General features: G+C 45.2%; 1 protein-coding gene across 1 annotated transcript; it reads right to left on the bottom strand.

Annotated features, from left to right (window-relative positions):
* Positions 1-1,778: 1,778 nt before the first annotated feature.
* Positions 1,779-9,567, bottom strand: Sod2 (superoxide dismutase 2). The gene is made up of 5 exons (XM_057762789.1): positions 9,407-9,567; positions 9,086-9,288; positions 7,116-7,232; positions 4,597-4,776; positions 1,779-2,167 (listed from the first exon to the last, which is right to left on the bottom strand). Exons 1-5 carry the CDS (start codon positions 9,427-9,429, stop codon positions 2,022-2,024), a joined length of 669 nt encoding a protein of 222 aa, XP_057618772.1. The 5' UTR covers positions 9,430-9,567; the 3' UTR covers positions 1,779-2,021.
* Between the last annotated feature and the right edge of the window lie 12,039 nt (positions 9,568-21,606).

Genomic DNA, 21,606 nt, shown 5'->3' with positions numbered 1-21,606 from the left:
ATTCAAGTCACTGTATCAAAGTTGTACTTTCCCAAAATGTCTGCATAAGAGTTCACAGTCTCATGAACGAAGGTGAGTGGCAATCACGTGACTCTCATTGCTTGGTCTTGCCACTGTCCCACACAATAGATGCTACTCAGTCTTCTAAGTCCTTCCATGCACACGCAGAAACATACACAAAGAGCCATCAGGAATGGGTCAGCACTGACATCAAACACCTGACTGGCCTCTACAGCAAATTCTTTAAAAGTGCTATGAATTTAAGTATTTTTTTTAACTTCAGTCTTCAATATTGAAACTGCTAAGTTACTCCATTTTTCCACTTAAGGAAAATATATTTTGAGGGGAGAATTAAAAAACTTAGAAAAAAGAAACTTTCAGGGGCCAGAGAGTGGGTAAGTCCTTATTGCTTTTTTTTTTTTTTCGAGACAGGGTTTCTCTGTAGCTTTTGGTTCCTGTCCTGGAACTAGCTCTTGTAGACCAGGCTGGCCTCGAACTCACAGAGATCCGCCTGCCTCTGCCTCCCGAGTGCTGGGATTAAAGGCGTGCACCGCCACCGCCCAGCTCCTTATTGCTCTTGTAAAGGATCCTAGTTCTAGTCCCAGCAACCACATCAAGTGACTCCAGGTCACCTGTAACTGCTCTGGCTCAAGGGATCCAACCATCTCTTCTAGACTCCATGGGCACCTGCACTCAAGTGAACACACTTACCCAATCATACATAGCTAAAAACAAACCTTAGGGGGAAAATACTCCAATAAGAAGTAAAATCTGCATGCATGGGGCTGCTGGCCTCAGTCTTTTTGATAATAAACAACAATTAAACACTATTCAGTAATAGAACTCTAAATGACGGGTCCAACTGATAAAACATTACACAGTCACCAAGATAATTTCGAAGATGGTGAAACAAAATGTGAAAAGAAAATTCACAAAGGGTCCCTGTGTCATCTGCACAGCGCACAACTCCACGTGCAGACGCTGCACAAGAATGCAATCAGAAACACTGTCACCTTGTCATGGAAAGGTCTTCCCTTTATGAACAATATAAAACTCCTCTGGGGGCTACAAATTATTGAAACAACCTACAGAAGAAATGAGAATAAATATCTCTGAAAAACTAATACTCTCAGGGAGGCACCCTACTCACTCAGAAAGGCGCCACCTGGCCCAGGGTATAGTTCTGAGATATACAATTAATGGGACTGAATAGCTTCCCAGAATGCACTGTGGCCTAGTCCCCGTGGCTGACATCATTAGGCAGGCCCTAATTCGTCCATCTCGAGCACTTCCATACACCACACAGTTGGTTTTAAAGACAACATTGTCTTTGCTCCTCTGCTGTAGAAAGCCCCAGAGGTACAATCACTTCCTCTCATGGTAACAGTTCTCAGTCAGCAGCCAAGCTATGGGATCCGATGATTGTTTTCAGTACCGAGGTAGAGCCCAGGGCCTTACACGCTCAGACAAGGCTCTACCACTGAACTATATCCTTAGCCCCAAGTTACAGATCTCAAATGAATGGGAAACTGTGACCATAAATAAAGACCATTACGTGACATCCTCTACACAGAGGATTACTTACCAAAATGAGGAATTTTTAATAGGAAAGGGAACTATTCAGTTCTCTGTTGTATTAACAACTCAGGGGGAAAAAAGAAAAAAAAAACTCAGTATTTTTTTCTAAGTGCAGTAGAACAGGATTGCAGACTCTCCCATGGGCCCCAAAAACATAGAGAAGGAATATTTCTGATGGTCTTATAATGACAGCTATAGCATCCTAGCAACAAGGCTTTAATGAAAATGTCAATCAAGAGTAATTCACAGAGTATATACTGTTCTCAAACAGTTGCCTAATAATAAATTTAATTAAAAATAAGAAATTGTCATAACATGTTCATCAAATATGTGGATAGACATCAATAAATGTTACAATAAAGCAGTCATAGTTACTGCAGTATTCTATACTACTACAAAAATAGCCATCGAGGGCCTAACATACTCAGTAAGGTGACAAGGCTTTACTTCTTGCAAGCTGCGTATCTTTCAGCGACATTCTGCCAGTTGATGACATTCCAAATAGCTTTCAGATAATCAGGTCTGACATTCTTATACTGAAGGTAATAGGCATGCTCCCACACGTCAATCCCCAGCAGTGGAACGAGGCCTATCAAGAAGAAGGGAAAATTACTCTTTCAGACAGCATCATCCACTTGTTTCTTATATCACAGAAAATTTGCATAAGGATGACTATTCCTACAAAAACATTTTACATTTTTATTTTTGAAGAAAATATAATGTGTAAGAGGCTCCCAGAAAGTCAGACCTCCTCTTCAAATAGCAATGGAATCACCTAATGTTGAGTCCCAGTCTTCCTCCCAACGTCAGTCAAGAGACACAGTGAGGTAGGCTGTCTAGGGGAGGCTGAGGCCCTAAGCTTCCCTTCCAAATTCTGAGCACCAAGGGGTTGGAGGGGAGAAGCCTAAGAAGCCTGTTCTACTCTCCAAGGCTAATTTTAGGTTTCTAAATGAGCCACTAAAAGAATAGATTACCAAGCCGGGCGGTGGTGGCGCACGCCTTTAATCCCAGCACTTGGGAGGCAGAGGCAGGTGGATCTCTGTGAGTTCGAGGCCAGCCTGGTCTACAAGAGCTAGTTCCAGGACAGGAACCAAAAGCTACGGAGAAACCCTGTCTCGAAAAATCCAAAAAAAAAAAAAAAAAAAAAAAGAATAGATTACCAAGAAACTAAACAGGACCAAAGAAAAATGATCGTTACCTTCAGAAGTGATGTTAAATATATATATTTTTAAATCCTCAAGCCAGATACAGTGACACAGGTCTGTGTCCCCAACCCAAGGGAGGCTGAGGCAAGGAGGTATCAAGTAAGCCAGCCCAGCTTAAACAGCAAGGCCAGACTCGCCGGGCGGTGGTGGCGCACGCCTTTAATCCCAGCACTTGGGAGGCAGAGGCAGGTGAATCTCTGTGAGTTCGAGACCAGCCTGGTCTACAAGAGCTAGTTCCAGGACAGGCTCCAAAGCCGCAGAGAAACCCTGTCTCGAAAAACCAAAAAAAAAAAAAAAAAAAAAAAAAAAAAAAAAAAAAAAAAAAAAGGCCAGACTCAAGCCTCTCTATGAAAACATCTCAGCCAGTTTATCCAGATCAGTTATGAGGAACGTAACCTGCTACTAATAGCAACATTTTAATAACTTTTCATTCTAACGCACTTTCTGTGTGCAGAGGACTGCAGGAACCACGACCTCTCAGCGAGGCGCCTGAGCAGCAGACGGACTCTGAAGAACTTATTGTACCAAAGTTTTCCATGTTATCAGATTCTGTGGCATCTTACCTCCCCAGAGAACCATTCATGTTCCTCAAAATCTGAGTGTATGTCAAGATGTGAGTGACATGGGCAGAGGTGAGAGGAGGAGGACATCACATCAGAGACGGAGCCACAGCCTACTGCTACACACTGTGGCTCTCCACTTCTTAGCTCCTGTAGGGATAAGCCCCACCCATTAGGGGGCATGTTCGCCTCCGGCTAATGTTTACTGATAAATCTGCCGGGCATGATCCCAGCAGCCCTTTTTTCTGCTTTCCTGTTCTCTGCGGGAACCTGTGGTCCTGTAAGTCTATTTCCTCATTAAAGCTGTATATATTTTTATAATCTGTCTGCATTCATTTAAGCCATTACATTTTGGTGCCATGTTGGGCGACACTCTGTTGAATTATGAAGCAACGGGGCTGCGTCCCAGGCACCCAGCCACCCGCATGGCTTTACCCGAAATAATCACACGGAAACTGTATTCTTTAAAACACTGCTTGGCCCATTAGTTATAACCTCTTATTGGCTAGCTTTTACATATTGATCTAACCCATTTCTGATATTCTGTGTAGCACCACGAATTGGCTTACCAGGGAAGATCTTAACCTGCATCTGTCTGGAGTGGGAGAATCATGGCGACTCACTGATTCGGCTTCTTTCTCCCAGCATTCTGTTCTATTTACTCCACCTATCTAAATTCTACCCTATCAGAAGCCAAGCAGTTTCTTTATTAATTAACCAATGAAAGCAACAGATAGAAAGATGACCCTCCTCCATCACGCTCCTCAGTGATGTTTACAACAGATGTCTAGTTCAGTCAGGCCCAGGGAAGAAGGAAGGGTTGCTGAGCTGGTGTTTCGTACCCTGAAACCCTGCAGAAAGATCCCGAGTTCCGTCCTAGCTTAACCACAACACTCACCAGAGGGGAGCAGAAGATCCCACCAAAGCAGGCTCAGCTTCTACGTCTTTCTTCCTTCTTATTGCTTATCTAACTTAGGCTTTTACTGTTGTGTATATTAAAATGAAAACTGACCCTAATTTTCTACAGGATGAAGCAGGACTTACGATTAAAACATTCTTATTAAGGAGCCTGCAAAAATCACATGCGCTTATTTTACCAAGTATCAGTCTATTGTGAAGACTCTGGTATAATCTACTAACATTTGCTCAAATTATTACACATTCATAAGTTTAAACTCTGCTAATTTACCTTATTTCTAGGTTAATGTACTCTCTAGTACCTCCAAAACGAAAAGATGAGTTTCAAAGCTTACCTGTGGTTCCCTGCAGTGGGTCCTGATTAGAGCAGGCAGCAATCTGTAAGCGACCTTGCTCTTTATTGAAGCCAAGCCAGCCCCAGCCTGAACCTTGAACTCCAACAGATACAGCAGTCAGCTTCTCCTTAAACTTCTGGAAAGACCCAAAGTCACGTTTGATAGCCTCCAGCAACTCTCCTGAAGGGGGGAGGGGGGGCAGAAAAAGACTTCAAAAACTACATTAAAATACTATATTCCTAACACTAAAATATTCCTGTCCAAGAACCAACTGGACGACATCAATTGAAGACACAGACAACCCAGAAAGCCTATGTAACGCCAAGTTCCTGCTCCCGGCGCCAGACACTAAGCTGAGTTTCCATTCGACACATTTTTAATGAAGGCTGATGAATGCAGTTAGGGATTTCTTCAGTCCCTGGGCTATTTCACCAGGAAAGAAATAACATTCTCCACTGGCTTCCTTTGGTTTTCCCATTTAATAGTTTCGACTTGGGTGTCCCCACTTAAAGACTGAAAGTTACTGCTGCTATCCAGTGCTCACCAACATCTCCCCATCTTTACCACACTATGTCTCAGAAGCGTTCGTCACTCTTTCGTCATTGAGCTAACAGTGCACTTAAGAGGGCTGGAGCACAGCTCAGTGAACAGACCAGATTGGAACTCATGAAGCTCTAGATTTAACCCAACAAAGTAAGGGAAAGAGAGAAAAAGAGGAGGTGGTGAGGGGGAAAGACAATCTCTCTCTCTCTCTCTCTCTCTCTCTCTCTCTCACACACACACACACACACACACACGCAAAACCTGGCCTCAAATCCTCCTGCCTCCACCTCACAAATGCTGGGATTGCAGGCATGTAGTACCCTATCCCTAGTTCAATCTTTTATTCTGCAACAATACAGAATTAATTCTGCATTAAGTATATCGCTGAATCAAATGGGTTCAACATCTCACCTCTCCCATTCTATTGACCAAAACATAATTATCTTCTACAAACACAGCTATACAGCAAGTGGTACAAACTGTGCGACAGAAACACCGGCCCCGCTGACTGACTCCAACACACTTTATGTCCTGAAACACCGGCCCCGCTGACTGACTCCGACACACTTTATGTCCTGGTCACGGCCAAACCTCACAAGTATCAAGTCACAGTCACTTACGGGTGAGTACATGAGCTTCCGAGTAAATGAGTAAGGCAGGCTGCCTTTTTTAGCAATGGTTAAAAAAACAACTTTGAACAACAGGGGCCTGGGAACGTATCCCAGTAGCAGGTTGACCTAGCACGTGGAAAACCAGGGTTCAATCCCCAACACCACCGCCACAGAGATGAGGGTTGGGGAAAACCAACAAAACCAGACACTTAGAGCCTGTTTCTTCTAGAGGGAGAAGAAATCAGGGAGACCCTCCCCTAATGAGAAGACAGCTAAAAACACCTGAGCCTCCACAAGCCCCAGAGGACGCAGAAGAGCCGCACCAGCCAGGATAAGATGGTGGAATTACCTAATGTATTCAGTGGCTAAAGAGCAGAGGATTTGTTTGCTCAAAGACAAGCAGACTGTGCACATCCTTCATTGCCCATGTGCTTCTTCTTGGTGTTTTCACGGGAAGCTTATTTTTCCGGGACAAGTGACCTTTCTATCAGAAACGATAAACAAAGGCACTGCTCCAAGCACTTGACACAATTCTGACAGCATCCCCGCCATGACCCCTGAACCACACAGGTGAATCAAGTACAGTAAATTCTTCAGTGGGCCACGGCTAGCAGTGGAAAGTTTATCTGTTCCAAGTACGCACATGTGTGCAAGATAGAGAGAGAGAAAGCACATGTGTGAGCGCCCCTGGCTGACAGAATTCCCTGGACACAATCTTCAATTCCTCCTCCCTTTGAAGCCTAACTTGTCACACCCTAACTATATAAAAAATACACCAATATGAAACTCAGGGAGAATCTACATAATAAAAGAATAGACAGTCCTCTGGGGGCAAAGGTCAGCGGACACATACTTGGCATACAGAAGATACTGGGTTCAATCCCCATAATAAAAAGACAGGCGAGTTGGGCAGTGGTGGCGCACGCCTTTAATCCCAGCATTAGGGAGGCAGAGGCAGGCGGATCTCTGTAAGTTCAAGACCAGCCTGGTCTACAAGTGCTAGTTCCAGGACAGGCTCCAAAGCTACAGAGAAACCCTGTCTCGAAAAACCAGAAAAAAAGACAGGCGGGGTAAGGAGTAGAGAGGCGAGAGGGGACATGCTACATTAGATGGCTCAGAGAGCAATAGCACTCGCTGCTCTACAAGCCTGGTGAGGCAGAAAAAGAAAACCAGCTCCACGCCTTTCATTCCAGCTCTCTGGAGGCAGAGGCAGGCGGATCTCTGTGAGTTCAAGGCCAGCCTGGTCTATAAGAGCTAGTTCCACAGAGAAACCCTCTTGGGAAAAAAAAAAATTAAGAGGACAAAACAAAAGCAACCATCAGCCTGCTATACAGCAAATATAAAGCTGCAGCAGCGCCTACCAACCTGTGGGTTCTCCACCACCATTGGGGCTCAGGTTTGTCCAGAAGATGCTGTGATTGATATGGCCCCCACCATTGAACTTGAGTGCAGGCTGAAGAGCAACCTGAGTCGTAACATCTCCTGAAATACAAAGCACAGACACCTATTAGGAAATCTTCCTCTCCAGGTAGAGTTCTGAGTTTGAGGCCAGCCTGGTCCAGAGAACGAGTTCCAGGACAGCTAGGGATATACAGTGAAACCCTGTCTCGGAGAAAGAAAAAAAAAAACTTCCTGTCTAAGCCTACAATACAGTATTACAGTCAGGCATTACAGCAGCACTCACTAAACAAACAAAGCTCTGGCTACACTCACAGAATAAAAGTATTAAATTTAAGATGATTTTACAACACTCAGGGAAGTTTCAGGTATCAGATGTCGCCTTGAAGGAAACACTTTCCCAGCTGGGATATTCCCACTTCACCATGACCTCATCCTTCCCCACCTGCTAGTTCCTAAATCAGAGTCTCTTCCCGGAGTCAAGGCTCATGTGACTTACTCATTGCAAGTAAATCTTCCAGAATGTGGTAATTTTCTTCTCTTGGGTTGGCCATTTCCCGCAAACACAGTCATGCTGAAATACCACACTTCTCCACTAGATGCCCCTAGCCAGCCAGCTGTCACTGACACTTGACTCAACCAATTTCCCAGATCTGAGTCAATAAAGTACATTTTTAAAAAAGTAAATTTTACTCTGCAGTTCTTCAAGCAATGCAGCTAATCTAGAGATATGACTACCAATCATTTTCCCTGGAAAACTACTAACGGACTAAAGAGACAGCATGCTACTTTGACTAGCCATTCAAACAATATTCCCAGGCACTGTGGGAGGCTCAACAGGTGAAAAACAAACAAACAAAAAGCTCTTGCCTGGAAAACCTGACATCCCGACCTGAGCTGACAGCCTGAGTTCAGTTCTTGGATACCACAGTGGAAGGAGAGAATCAACTCCCAAAAGGTCTCCTCTGCCCCCTGCCAGCCCGATGTGTGGAGCATACATCCACACACGCACAGACAGGTTTTTTCACCACAGTGTTCCCATAAACATCATCCGAGGTGCAAACACAAAAGTCCACACGTTATGGCTTAAAAACATAGATAAATAAACTTAACTATTTTTCCATTTAGTGACAGATACTGTTTATCACAAAATAGATATATTTTTCTTGTGAACTTTGACCCCAAAGTTAAATCAAGAAAAGAACCATGACTAGCCGGTGCTGGCCGGTGCGTCTGCTAAGTGCTAACTCCTGCGTTGTCCTGTAGTTGTCCATCTAGTAAAAGGTGTGAAATGGGAGTCCGCGGGCGTTTCTCAGGGGTCAGGGAGCCCAAGCCCAGACTGAACAATCCTACTGTTGTCCAAAATAATGACAATAATCACGACGTGGGCTGCAGACTCCTGATGCCACGCACTTCAGACCCTCTCCTGCACCTGCTGTCAGGCCACCCACGGACCGCTCGCTCCCAGCAAAGCCCCAGCCACTCCTAGCACCAGCCATCCTGCCCCTCAAGGGCACCTGGCTGACCCAGCCTGGGCACTCTCAGCCCTTCTGCAAATGGCCGCCAAGGCTACCTGAAAAAAGTAAACTTTCCCAAAGTCACGTTATATAACAACCGCAGATTTTAAATATCCAAATGCAAAACGAAAATAATAAATATTCATTATGCAAAAAGCAGTGGCGTCTGGGAACAGTCTGTAAACGACTTCCAATTTACCAATGTTAGCCAGCAACACGGGTGACAAAGACGGACTCAGAACAGTCAAGTGTAGCGGGTACTTTCGGGAGGTGCTGCGTTTTCCGGAATAGTAAAGGACGTTTGTGCAAACCAACGGAGGCACTCTCCTGCATCGAAACCGACAACCGTCTGGGAAAGGGGGAGCCGGTGGCAAGCGGTGCCCACCCGGGGCGTCTCTCGTGCAGGGGCCTCGCACCTACCCTTGGCCAGGGCCTCGTGGTACTTCTCCTCGGTGGCGTTCAGATTGTTCACGTAGGTCGCGTGGTGCTTGCTGTGGTGCAGCTGCATGATCTGCGCGTTGATGTGCGGCTCCAGCGCGCCATAGTCGTAAGGCAGGTCGGGCAGGCTGTGCTTGTGCCGGGAGCCCGCGGTACTGGCCGCTGGGGCCAGCCTCCGGCCCGCGCTGGAAGGGACACAGAGGACGCCCCGCGTCACGCCACCCACAGCGCGAACCAGCCACGCTCGTCACCCCGAGATTCCCCCACAACGAGGACGCCGCGGCCCCGGGCTCCGCCGCTCACCTGCACACCGCCCGACACAACATACTGAGACGCCCTAGGCCGCCGATCTCCACAGAACACGTCCGTTCGCTCTCAAGCGCGCGTCCGCTCTGCGGCGTCCGCACCGCGTCCACAAGGACAGCGCGCGGCGGTGACCCTGCCGGCCGCGCCCATCCACGGAGGGGAGGACGGCGGTGCAGGCGCCCGCACCGTGACTAAGCGGCGCCCGGAGAAGGCCGCGCCTCCCCCGTGCTAAGTTGGTAGGGCCCGAGAGCCTGTCAGGGCCCCGCCCCCGGTGTGACCACGCCCCCATCCTCAGCCCCGGCCCCGCCCAACCTGGACTCTGGGCTGTGGCGCCTCCCCGCCTCTTCCACGCGCGCCTCTTGGAAGTCCCGGAGGTCGTTCTCCGGGAAGCCACGGCCCTGCTGCTGGTCAGAACCTTGGTGTAACCACGGCCCCTATGACCCAGTTACTTGTGCCCAGAATGACCTTCCCTGGGGCTTTCTCCGGGCTGGAGTCAGGACCGCAGCCAAGTGTCTCGATCACCCACGGGATGCCCAGCAGCAGGAATGTTGAAGTTAAAATCATGTCGCAGGGCTGGAAAGATGGCTCAGAGGTTAAGAGCATTGCCTGCTCTTCCAAAGGTCCTGAGTTCAATTCCCAGCAACCACATGGTGGCTCACAAACATCTGTAATGAGGTCTGATGCCCTCTTCTGGCCTGCAGCCACACACACAGACAGAATTTAAATTTAAAAAAAAAAAAATCATGTCGCAGATTTGCATGTGTTCATCTTTGTTACCCGTGGGTTTGGTACTACTGACTCCAGGTGCATCTCAGTTAACGAATAAGCGTCGGGATTAGAACAAAGCGTCGGGATTAGAACGCGAAGTTCATGTTTCCTAAATCCCGCCTGTACCCTGCACGTTTTGTGTCTTCGGTGACTTCAAAAACCCACTGTTTCAAAAACAACAACAACAAAATAAAAACACTGTTTCCCCTTCTGGCCTTATAGTCTAATAAGCTATGACTATCAAATGTTTTCAGAGCGATTATATATAGAATTTAAGACAGTCTTCCTCAGCAACGGATAGGATTTGGGTTTAGGCCTTTATTTGGTTAAAAAAAAAAAAAAAAAAAACACTATCAAAGGAAACAGAAGGCTGGTGGCTGCATAGTTCCCAATGTTTTCTTCCACTCCCTGTGCACACACACACACACATGCACACACACAAGGATGGGCTTGGGGTAAGAGGAATTTGGGAGGATGCTTTCAGGCAGAGAGACTTGTTCACTCAGGAGAAGTGTTGAGTGTCTGTGCTCAGGTGGAGGAGACCTGGGTTGTGTTATGGATACCTTTAAAATTCAAAAAGCCTAGATCAGTATGGTTGAAGACAAGTGAACTTTGTCCGCTGAGAAAAAGGACTTCCTCCAGCGAGGTGTCTAACGCTGCTGCCCTGAGGGGCAGGCTAGTCAGTTCCACATGCTTGGATTTAAAATCTCTCATGAATAGATCTTAGCTGTGTCCTCTTCTGTTTTGTCTTGGTTTTTTCCCCCAAAATTAATGTTTTAGGTTAACATACAAAGTAATGGGTTTCATTATGGCGTTTTCATCTCTATTTCTTTTTCTTTCATGTCACAAATCTTACCCAGGCAGGAACCTAAATGAAAATGACTTGTACCTGGAATTGTTCATAATCTCCAGAGACACAGGCCCTAATGCCATCACCCCAAATGTTGAAGTCCCAAAAGAGTCAAATCCCTTCCGAAAGAGTATAATGCTGAAATCCTGAAGCCAAATTCCAAAAATCTCAATTTCCATGGTTTTTAAAAGCAAAAGAAAGGTTTTTATAAAAGGGGTAGAAACCAAATTCTAAGGAAATTTCTAGTCACAGAATACAGAGTGCAAGAATCCACATATGTGCCATCTGTCCTGACATTCCTTCAGCAGACAGTATTTTGGATTTCTTTTTTTTTTTTTTTTTTTTTTTTTTGGTTTTTCAAGACAGGGTTTCTCTGTGGTTTTGGAGCCTGTCCTGGAACTAGCTCTTGTAGACCAGGCTGGTCTCGAACTCACAGAGATCCGTCTGCCTCTGCCTCCCAAGTGCTGGGATTAAAGGCGTGCACCACCACCGCCAGGCCTTGGATTTCTTATAATGACTCAAGCGGATGTTGAGAACCATCGCGTAGGCAACTTTTGCTAAAAGCCGTGACTCTACCAAAGTAAGCCACTTAGGGGGTGACTTAAATGGCGGGAAAGGGTTACTTCACAGTCTCTATATTGTGTAAGAGTCAGACTCAACTCAAGTTGTTGGTCATTTGGGAAATGTTTTGTTGAAGACCATGTGTGTGTGAACTTGGCCTCCTGCCCTCTGGAGCAGATGTGTGTTTCTTCCGCCCCAGCCTGCCTTTCTCTGAACCTCAAGTCTTCTCCTTCAGCCTTACTGTATGGTCCAAACCAAACCGTGAGGCTAAGATACTTTTGCAAGACGATGATGTCAAGAAAGACTCAGCAGTTCCTCTGGTTAGCCTCTGCCTGTCTGTCACCCTGGAAACCTCAAGGCCAGTGGTTGCTCACAAAAAGAACATCTTTTGAAATTAGCTTATGACTAATGGACAATTACCTAACTTTAGTCTCCCCTCACCCAAGGCTCCATGAAGTCTTGCTCCTCCTCGTGCTACATCTTCTTCCTCAATCACCATTGTCTTGCTTTGGCTTAAACTGAACTTGACCAGCTTAGGCTGATGTCCCAAGAAGAGGGGTTTGCCTGTCTTCCCTATTTTAATATTTGTAACTTGAAGAAATCTCCTTCCCCTGCCTCTAGAGTGCTTGGAGTACAGGCCTGTACCACCACATCTAGCTGCTTGTCTCAGTACTACTGTGACCATGCCCTGAAATCCTGTCATTTAGGATCAAGAGCTTGAAGAGTCACTAACTGGTTGCTGAGTTGTTATATACATGCTATAAAAAAGACACACGGTGGTGATGCTGTTTAGTCTCCAGGGTTGTTTCCTCCAGATCTGTGCTCTGACATGCATGTGAACTGTACCTCACACCCAAAAGACAGAACTCAACCCTTTCATATGTATATGGTGTTCATACATGTTCATATGGGTGTATACCTATATGTCTGTAGGCATTGCTCTCCTGGAGTCCAGAGATCCATAGCAGATATCTTCCTAAATCGGTCTCTACCTCATTTTTAGAGACAGGGTCTCTCACTGCAGCTGGAGCTCATCAGTTCCCTGGGTCCTATCTGTCTCCACCATGACCCTAACAGCACGGGAGTCCCAGCCAGGCACCACCACACCCAGCTTTTGTGGGTGCTGGGGATCTGAACTAAGATCCTCATGCTTACACAGCAGACACTTTACCCAATGAGCCACCTCCCAGCCAAGTCCCGTGTGTGTGTGTGTGTGTGTGTGTATGTGTGTGCATGTGTGTGCACCTCTCCCACTTATGCATACCATCATAATTCCTGACTTCTCATTGTATTTCTTGCATCTATCTCAAGTCATAATTTTTTAGCCCAAGACTTGCTACTATCCCTTTATTTGACCTTGGGCCATTTATGTCTAGATTACATTTGTTTTTTCCCCCCCGGCCATCCTCCTGTCTTTTCCTTTGACTGGTCCCAGACCATCTCTTCCCATCTTTACAAGGAACCCAACAGAACCAAGGAAGGGTGAAAAGAAGGTTCATCCCATGTTTAAAACCAACGAGTCCCTCCAAAAGCCCCCCCACTGATGACTACCCAAGGTCTCTGCCTCCCTTAGGGAAATAAATGCCCCTCACACCTACTACTGCAATGAAACAGAGTTTGCTTCCATGTGGCCACCAGGTGGTGCTCCTTCCCAGAGTACAGTACTATGCAGACCTTTCAGAATAGTTTTTGTTGACAAAGTATGCCCAATAACCACAGTCCCATATGCCTGGACAATGGATAGCCCCGCCGGGTGTCTCGGTGAATAACAGCATCTTAATGCTGTTAGCAGTTGCCTAGAGATCATAGTCGTGATATTTTGGTGAAGAAAGTGGCTGCCCTTTTGCCCTTGTCTAAAAAGTCTGCCCGTGCAAAAGTGAAGTTTTGGATTAATTCCACTGGCAGAGGGGTCTCAAAACAGCCTACTATGGACTCTGTCATGTGGTTGTTAGTGATGACTCTGATGAAGATTTGTACTGGAAAGGAGCAAGTTGAGCAGGGTAGATTACAAAAGGTAAATTTTGAGGACAAAAAGAACACAGGAAGTGAAATGGAGCTAAGGATTAGGAAATGGTATAAAAAGAATGGTGGACTCAGGACAAGATCCTCCCAGCTAAGTTTCCAACTTGTGAAAAGGAGTTAAAGAGCATCTTAGAGCCAGGTAGGTGATGGCACACGCCTCTAATCCCAGGACTTCGAAGGCAGAAGCTTTCGGATCTCTGAGATTGAAACCATCCTGGTCTAGAGATCCAGTTTCAGGACAGCCAAGCTTGGGTAGTGAAAGAGAGATATCTGGTGAAGTTGTAATTGAACAAGGGGGCCATGTTTCGGCCCCAGCAAACACCAGAACTTGGTAGCTTTGACCACATGGTTCTGGCTTTAGAGCTAAGGATAGAAGAAATGGGTTATGGAATTTGCCTCCGCGCGAAGGAAAGCCACTGAGGCCAGGCATGTGTCAGTGTGGTCCCTGAATGGAAGACCAGAAAGGCCATTTCATGAAGCTGTGAAGTTGAAGCCTGGATTGCTTTGGAGACCCCAAGGTTTAGAGATGCCATTTTATGCTGGATGTATGTGATTTGGTTTTTGGGTTTGATTTTATAGAAGATTATTGTTAAGAGATTGCATCAATTTCATGAGAGACTTTGAACTTTAGATTTTTAAAGTGTTGAGACTGTGATAGACTATGGGGACTTTTGAAATTGGACTAAATTTCAAATTGAATTTCACATTATAAGATTGCTGAAAGCTTATGGGGACCAGCGAGTAGAATGTAGTAATCTGAATATAATTAGCCCTCATAAACTAATAGGGAGTGGCACTATTAGGAGATATGGTTGTGTTGGAGTGAATATGGCTTTGTTGGAGGAAGTGTTTCACTGTGGGGCAGGCTTTGAGGTTTTCTATGCTCAGGATACTGCCCAGTGTCTCAGTTGACTTTCCGTGCCTGCAAGATGTAGGACTCTCAGCTACTTCTCCAACACCATGTCTGCCTGTTCACCGCCATGCTCCCTGCCATGATGATAATGGATTAAACCTTTGACATTGTAAGCCGCCACCCCAATTAAATGATTTCCTTTAGGTGGCGGTACACGCCTTTAATCCCAGCACTTGGGAGGCTGAGGCAGGCGGATCTCTGTGCATTCATGTCCAAGCTGGTCTTCAGAGTAAATTCCAGTACAGCCAGAGCTGTTACACAAAGAAACCCTATCCTAGAGAAAAAAAAAGTTACTAGCTGCCCTGAAATTCTCTCTGTACACCAGGCTCGCCTCACAGAGATCCGCCTGCCTCTCCCTTCTGAGTGTGGGATTAAAGTTGTGTGCCACCACCACCAGGCCAGTGGTTATTTTCTAATTCTATCATTTATTATACATTTAGTAGGGGGTACTCTATTGTAAAGAAATGATGTGGGAGTGACTTTTTTCTAATCTGTTGCTTTCATTGGTTAATTAATAAAGAAACTGCCTTGGCCCATTTGATAGGCCAGTCATTAGGTAGGTGGAGTAGACAGAACAGAATGCTGGGAGAAAGAAGCTGAGTCAGGCAGTCGCCATGATTCTCCCACTCCATACAGATGCAGGTTAAGATCGTCCCTGGTAAGCCAGCTCGTGGTGCTACACAGATTATTAGAAATGGGTTAATCAAAGATGTGAGAGCTAGCCAGTAAGAGGCTAGAGCTAATGGGCCAAGCAGTGTTTAAAAGAATACAATTTGTGTGTAATTACTTGGGGGCATAAGCTAGCCGTGCAGGATCCAGCGTGGCAGGAAGCAGCTCGCCACTCCACATGGCAGGGAAGTGGCCTGCCGCTCCTCACTACAAAGAAAACAGGCTAGAGCGATGGCTCTGTAGTTAAAGGTTAGGTTCATACCCAGAACATCAGGAAAATTTATCCTTCATCAAGTGGAGGTGAATCATTGTTCTATTATTATTATTAATGATTTTTGAGACAGGCTCTTTCTAGGTAGCCCAGGCTGGCCTGGAACCTAGTATTTAGCCTCTTGAGTGTACAGAAATGCACCATCCATCAGGCTTGGTGCACAGTTATATAAGGCAGAATATATGCTATTTTCTTTAATTGACAGAGCAGTACACTGATTTAATAGTCAATTCCAATAACGGGAGAACTATTCTCTCGGTCCAAGAATAACTATGGGCTCATGGTTGGTTTCAGGTTTTTTTGAGGCAGGTTTTGCCACGTAGCCCAGGCTTTCCTCACATTTATAATCTCTGTGTCTGCTCCTGGGTTTGGGGATCACAAACACGCTAAAGTTTTCAGGTATTCAGTATTTGCGGTCGGTTGTTGTCATTTCCCTTTCGATGCTAAAATTACCCCTAATTTGGCTTGTGGGGAATCCTCCCAGCTGATTCCTGTGGCTTCAAATTTTACTTTTGGCACTACACTATATAATGAACCATGGCCAGGTTATATCCTGTATTAAATAGAATTGTAACCTACACCCTGTAGCAACTCTCTCAAGAAGTCAAAGCTTTATTAACTATGACACCCCAGGAAGCCACCCTGCTGTATTGAGGCCGAAAAGAAGTCAGTGTGCTTTCCACTCATCATTCAGGAAGCTGGACCATACACTCTGCAACAATCAGTACAAAAGACCCAGGGCTTGATTCAACACTGAGAGCTCCTCCAATCCCCCAATTTTGTCTCCTACCTTATGAAGTTGAGGATGACCTTGAGCCTCCTGCCTTCACCTCCTGAGTGCTATGTGTGTAGCCCCACACCCAGTGTGCAAGTGCTGGGGATTGAACTCAGGGTTTCATGTGTGCCAGGCACTCTACCTGCTGAACTCTACCCCAAGCCCTTGTCTCCACTTTCAACATGGCCAACTACACCCCTCTAAAGCAGACAGATGGGGTGACTGGCTTCCAACTAGTCACCTGCCTCTGGCTGCCCAGTGCCCAGTCCCCAACCTGGTCACAGCTGGAACAGCTGCTTTCCCACTGGGAAGTATCCTCTGCCTGCCCTGGAATCTCTTCCAACTCAAGTCATGAATTAGATTGACTTTCTCCTTCCATGTACCAAACCCTCAAAAGATAGCCTCTGCTTACTAACTTTTTAATTTTTATTTTTGAACCTTTGGCTTTTCTCATGTGGTTTGTTGTGGTTCATTTGCAAACTTTATTGACATGTAACTTGCATGCAAGAAATGTGCCCTTTTAGTGCTAGTTTGATTTGCTTTGATGAGTGTGTATATCTGGGTAACCAAGATAAAGAACAAACACATAAACCTGGGTAACCACACACCGGCTCCAACCCTAAGTTCCTCAGTCTTACTTTTCAGTTGCTGCTTCTCCTCTTCCACTCCTAGCACCTGCTGATATCATCTATCATTATGGGTTAGTTTTGTCTTTTCTCCTAAATCCTGTGGACGTATCGGACGTATCTCATTAACTCAGACACTTCCTCTGCATTTAAGACATAGCGAAATATTTGACTTACGCCCCCCAGAACTGGTAGCAGAAGCTCTGGTTTTTTTTTTTTTTCATATAAACACTGCTTGGCCCATTTCTATTAATGTGTGTAGCACCACGAGGTGCGCTTACCAGGAAGATTCTAGCCTACGTCCATCCTGGGTCGGAGCTTTATCGCGTCTGCTCCAGAGAGGAAAGGAAATGGCATCTGTCTGAGGCGTCTTACCTTACTTCCTCTTCCTCCCAGCATTCTGTTCTGTTTACTCCACCACCTATGTTCTAACCTATCAGGGCCAAGCAGTTTCTTTATTAATTAACCGATGACCTTCCTCCATCATTTCCCCTTTTTCTGTTTAAACAAAAAAAAAGTAAGGCTTTAACTTTAACATAGCAAAATTACATATAACAAAACAGTTATCAAGTAAGAATTACAGTTACAATATTTATATCTATTTTATCTTTTACCATAACAAAGGAAAACTATAGCTATAACTAACCATTCTTCAACTCCATCAAAGACTCCAGAAGGATATAATATTACCTAAGTAAACAAGAAATAAGCAACTTACAAAACTCTAGAAATCACAGAGACATCTCGCTGCCTGGACAGTAACCCAAAGTTCCTCTGTACCGTTGGGGCATCCATCTTCGGCCTACAGGCCCATAGTTTCCAGAGACATTTCCATGAAGCAGGAAATTTCAAAGGCAGTTCAGTCACTATCTGCTGTGTTCTGCAGAATGTCTCACAGACTCTTTCATGAATCAGGAACCCCGAAAGACCATCTCACTTTTAGGCAAGTTCAGCAGTCCTCTTTCTGTGGGTTCTTTGTGTCCAGTTCATACAACAATTCAGGCAAGAGCAGTTTCTTGCCCAAATGGCTATCAAACTCCATAAGGAGACTCTTCGATGCCCATCTTCTTCTTGAAGAAGATTGGTGCTACCAGGAGCAGACATGTCTCACTGTCATGAACAGTCCTAGGTTATTAAAACATTAAATGTCATATTCTGTAGTCTTTGAAAGATATGAAGAATGTCTATCTAAAATATATCTATGGCCAGGCGGTGGTGGCGCACGCCTTTAATCCCAGCAGTCAGGAGGCAGAGGCAGGCAGATCTCTGGGAGTTCGAGGCCAGCCTGGTCTACAAGAGCTAGTTCCAGAACAGGCACCAAAGCTACAGAGAAACCCTGTCTCGAAAAACCAAAAAAAATAAAACAAAAAAAATAAAATACATCTATGTACATCTAGAAAATCTAACATGACTACAAGCTTGACTATTATAGATGATTATCTATTAACAACCTATATACATTACATTTTTACATGAACTACACAATCACAATACCTTAATCAATATCAGAAATATATATACATATAACAAAATTGACCTTAAATTTATATCAATAAAGCAAAATCCATATCAATGCAAATTATTCATATCTATATCATATCCCCCTTTAAATGTAAAAGAACATTTATAAACAATATTTGGGAACATGGGCACAGTTTTTTCTCTCCAAACTGCTTCCTGCTGTATAGGGGCTCTGTTATTTAGGTCTTTCATGGTATAACCTGTCTGCTAGGTTCATCTCAGTTGGCAGTTGAATGAAGTAATTTTCTGAAGGTGTTCACAGCATCCTTTCAGGAGGGTGCGGTCTATCATACCATATTGGAATAGAAACAATCCACAGGGTCTCATCCTCTGTGAAAACAAAAGAAGAAACTCCTTTCCAAAGGATCATGTCCTTAGATACAAATTTTAAAGTCAAGGTATTTTCAAAGTATCTATGTTGGGTTAGTTCAGCAGCATTTGTAAACAAATATCTTTTAGCAGCTGTTGCTCTTTCCTCAGCATCAAACAATTCAAAGAGAGCATGATAGCATACAGTATCAAAATTCTCTATGTATTTTCCATCTTTGTGTGCTTTATTTTAACCTCTATTTCATTTATTTTTACTTTTATTTTTTGAGACAGGCTCTCTGTATATCTTTGTCCTGGAATAACTCTGTAGACCAGGCTGTCCTTGAACTCTCAGAGATCCACCTGTCTCTGCCTCCCAGGCATTGGGATTAAAGGTGTGTCCTGCCACACCTTGAAGTCACAGAGGTCAATCTCTTTCTGCCTCCCAAGTGTTGGGATTAAAGGTGTGTACTACCATACCCAACTACTCTCTTTCTTTCTCTTTTTTACTTTTAAGAACTTGAACCTTTAGCCTGCATATATTTTTAACACACTGTAAACCATTTAGAAATTTTCTGTCTTTGAATCTCTCTTTACTGTATATCTCTCTTTTTCTGACCACATGAGTCTTTAATTTACGAAGCAATATCAGTCCTAAAGCCATGGCTTTGACGGCTGGATCCAGCCCATTCCTTAGCTTTCCAGCCTCATGGCAGAGATACCGGCTGTAGCCATTTTTATTGCCACAGCTCTGTAGTGTTTCAAAGTCCCTGCCAGCAAGCAAGCTGCAACAGTGTGCTTAACTATAACTCCAGGTCTAGATCCGCCACCCTCTTCTGACTTCCAAAGCCACCAGGCACACAGACATACATACAGTCGAAACATTCATACATATAAAATAAAAATTTTATATCTACAAAATGGTTTTTTAAAAAGTATTTATATATATACACATACGTGTGTGTGTGTGTGTGTGTGTGAGTGTTATGCTTGTGTACCACACATATGCCTACATATGAGACCAGAAGGGGGCATCAGACCCCCTGTAACTGGAGTTACATACATTCATGAGCTGCCATGAGGGTGATGGGAATTAAACCCAGGTCCTTTGAAAGAGCAACAAGTGCTTCTTTGGTTTTGTGTTTGTATCTTGTTTTTTCTTTTTTAACCCTGGACATCTTTGGAGAAAGTAACATTAAAATATTTGTACTACAATATACATACAGCTTCAAAATCACAGCAACGATATGGTTAATTATAAATCACTTAATGAAACTGAGTAATTATTATTATCTATAGGACAGAGTCCTCCACAGGCACAGTACCAGAGTGTGGCGCTCAAACACTGCAAATGTATTCTTTCCTTTGTGTATCTTAGTTACACATCAATTGTACTTAGAGTGAATTGGTTTGTTTCAATTTACTTTGGACTTCGGGGTTTTTTTTTTTCTTGTTTTACCATTTGGCTATGTAAATTTTGAAAATTCAGATGTCTTGTTTCTACCTTTATCTCCTATACCCATTACCCTCTTTATGAGTAACTCTTCCGTTTCTGCACTATCCTTCATTCTTTCCAATGAATATGTGCCTACTTATGCTGTGGAACAGTCTTTGCACACCGTAAATATGTATTGCTCTCGTCAATAAAAAGCTGATTGATCGATGGCTAGACAGTATTTTCAGGGCAGAGAGAATGCTGGGAAGAAGGAAGATGGAGCCAGGGGAGTTGTCAGGAAACGCTGAGGGTGCAAGACAGCTAACGGTTGAGCATTTTTATTAATAAGTCTCCGAGTAGTTATTTGGAAGCCGCTGCAAAACAGGCTGATCGTGGTCCCCACGAAAAGCTCCAACTATATACTCATATATATGTACATTTATTTTTACACCTTGCTTTATTCACTTAAACAGAAACCAGGACTCATTCCAAAATAGCAAGGACTCATTCCAAAATAGCAACTTTTTGGGTTTTTTTTTTTTTCTTTTTCGTTTTTGGTTTTTCAAGACAGGGTTTCTCTGTGTAACAGCTCTGGCTGTCCAGGAACTCACTCTACAGACCAGGCTGGCCTTGAGATCCGCTTGCCTCTACCCAGTGCTGGGATTAAAGGCTCGAGCCACCACCGCCAGTAACTATGAATGGCTGCATCCTCACAAGATGTGATTTCAATGTATATTTCCATTATAAACACAGTTGACCCTCCTCCCATGGTAAAGGGTCTTTTTTCACGTCCTTCCCCGTTTTCTTTAGTTTACTGCTATGTAAACTGGAGTATTTTCTCTAGCCTAGGGCGATTACACACCATGGGTCCTTTCATTATCTGGTCTGTACTGTCACCGTATCCTTATGAACCACCTCAGCCAGGACAGCTTCACTGGGGATCAGCAGTTCTCATACAGCTGGCTAAGCCGGCCGAGCCTAAGAATGGCTGTCCCATCTGAGGAGCGATGTCCTTTTTGCTGCAGTCAGGCGGACTGTCTTCCTGGAATCCTCGCCCGGCTGCTTTCCTGGGCTTCCGGTCCGTCCTAGGGCGGCCCCCACGCAGCCGCCCCGCTCCTCGATCCAAGCCCGGAGCCGTCCAGGGGGCGCGGCAGCGGCTGTCGTATGCCCCCCGTCTCAGACCTAGGGACACCTCGGCGCGGGGCTGCCGCCTGCGCGTTCCGACGACGGCGCGCGGAAGCATCCCGTGCGGCGCAGCGCGTCCGCGGCAGCCAATCCCGAGCTGCCTGCCCGGATTCCTCCGCCCAGGCCGTGCTGCCGCCGCAGGTGGCCCGGCCGAGCGTGTCCGGCAGCGGCCGCCGTCCCGAGATGCCTCGCGGGTGACCTCCGACCTCGCGGGCCCGCCCTCCTCTCCGGCCGCTTCCCTCCCCGACCCGGCTGAGCTTGCAGAGCCCCCACGGGGCAGGCGCGGGCCGCG

Source organism: Chionomys nivalis, chromosome 2, assembly GCF_950005125.1.
Source record: "Chionomys nivalis chromosome 2, mChiNiv1.1, whole genome shotgun sequence".
NCBI lineage: Eukaryota > Metazoa > Chordata > Mammalia > Rodentia > Cricetidae > Chionomys > Chionomys nivalis.
Note: the sequence above shows the minus strand (reverse complement) of the source record. Positions and strands in the feature narration are given on the sequence as shown.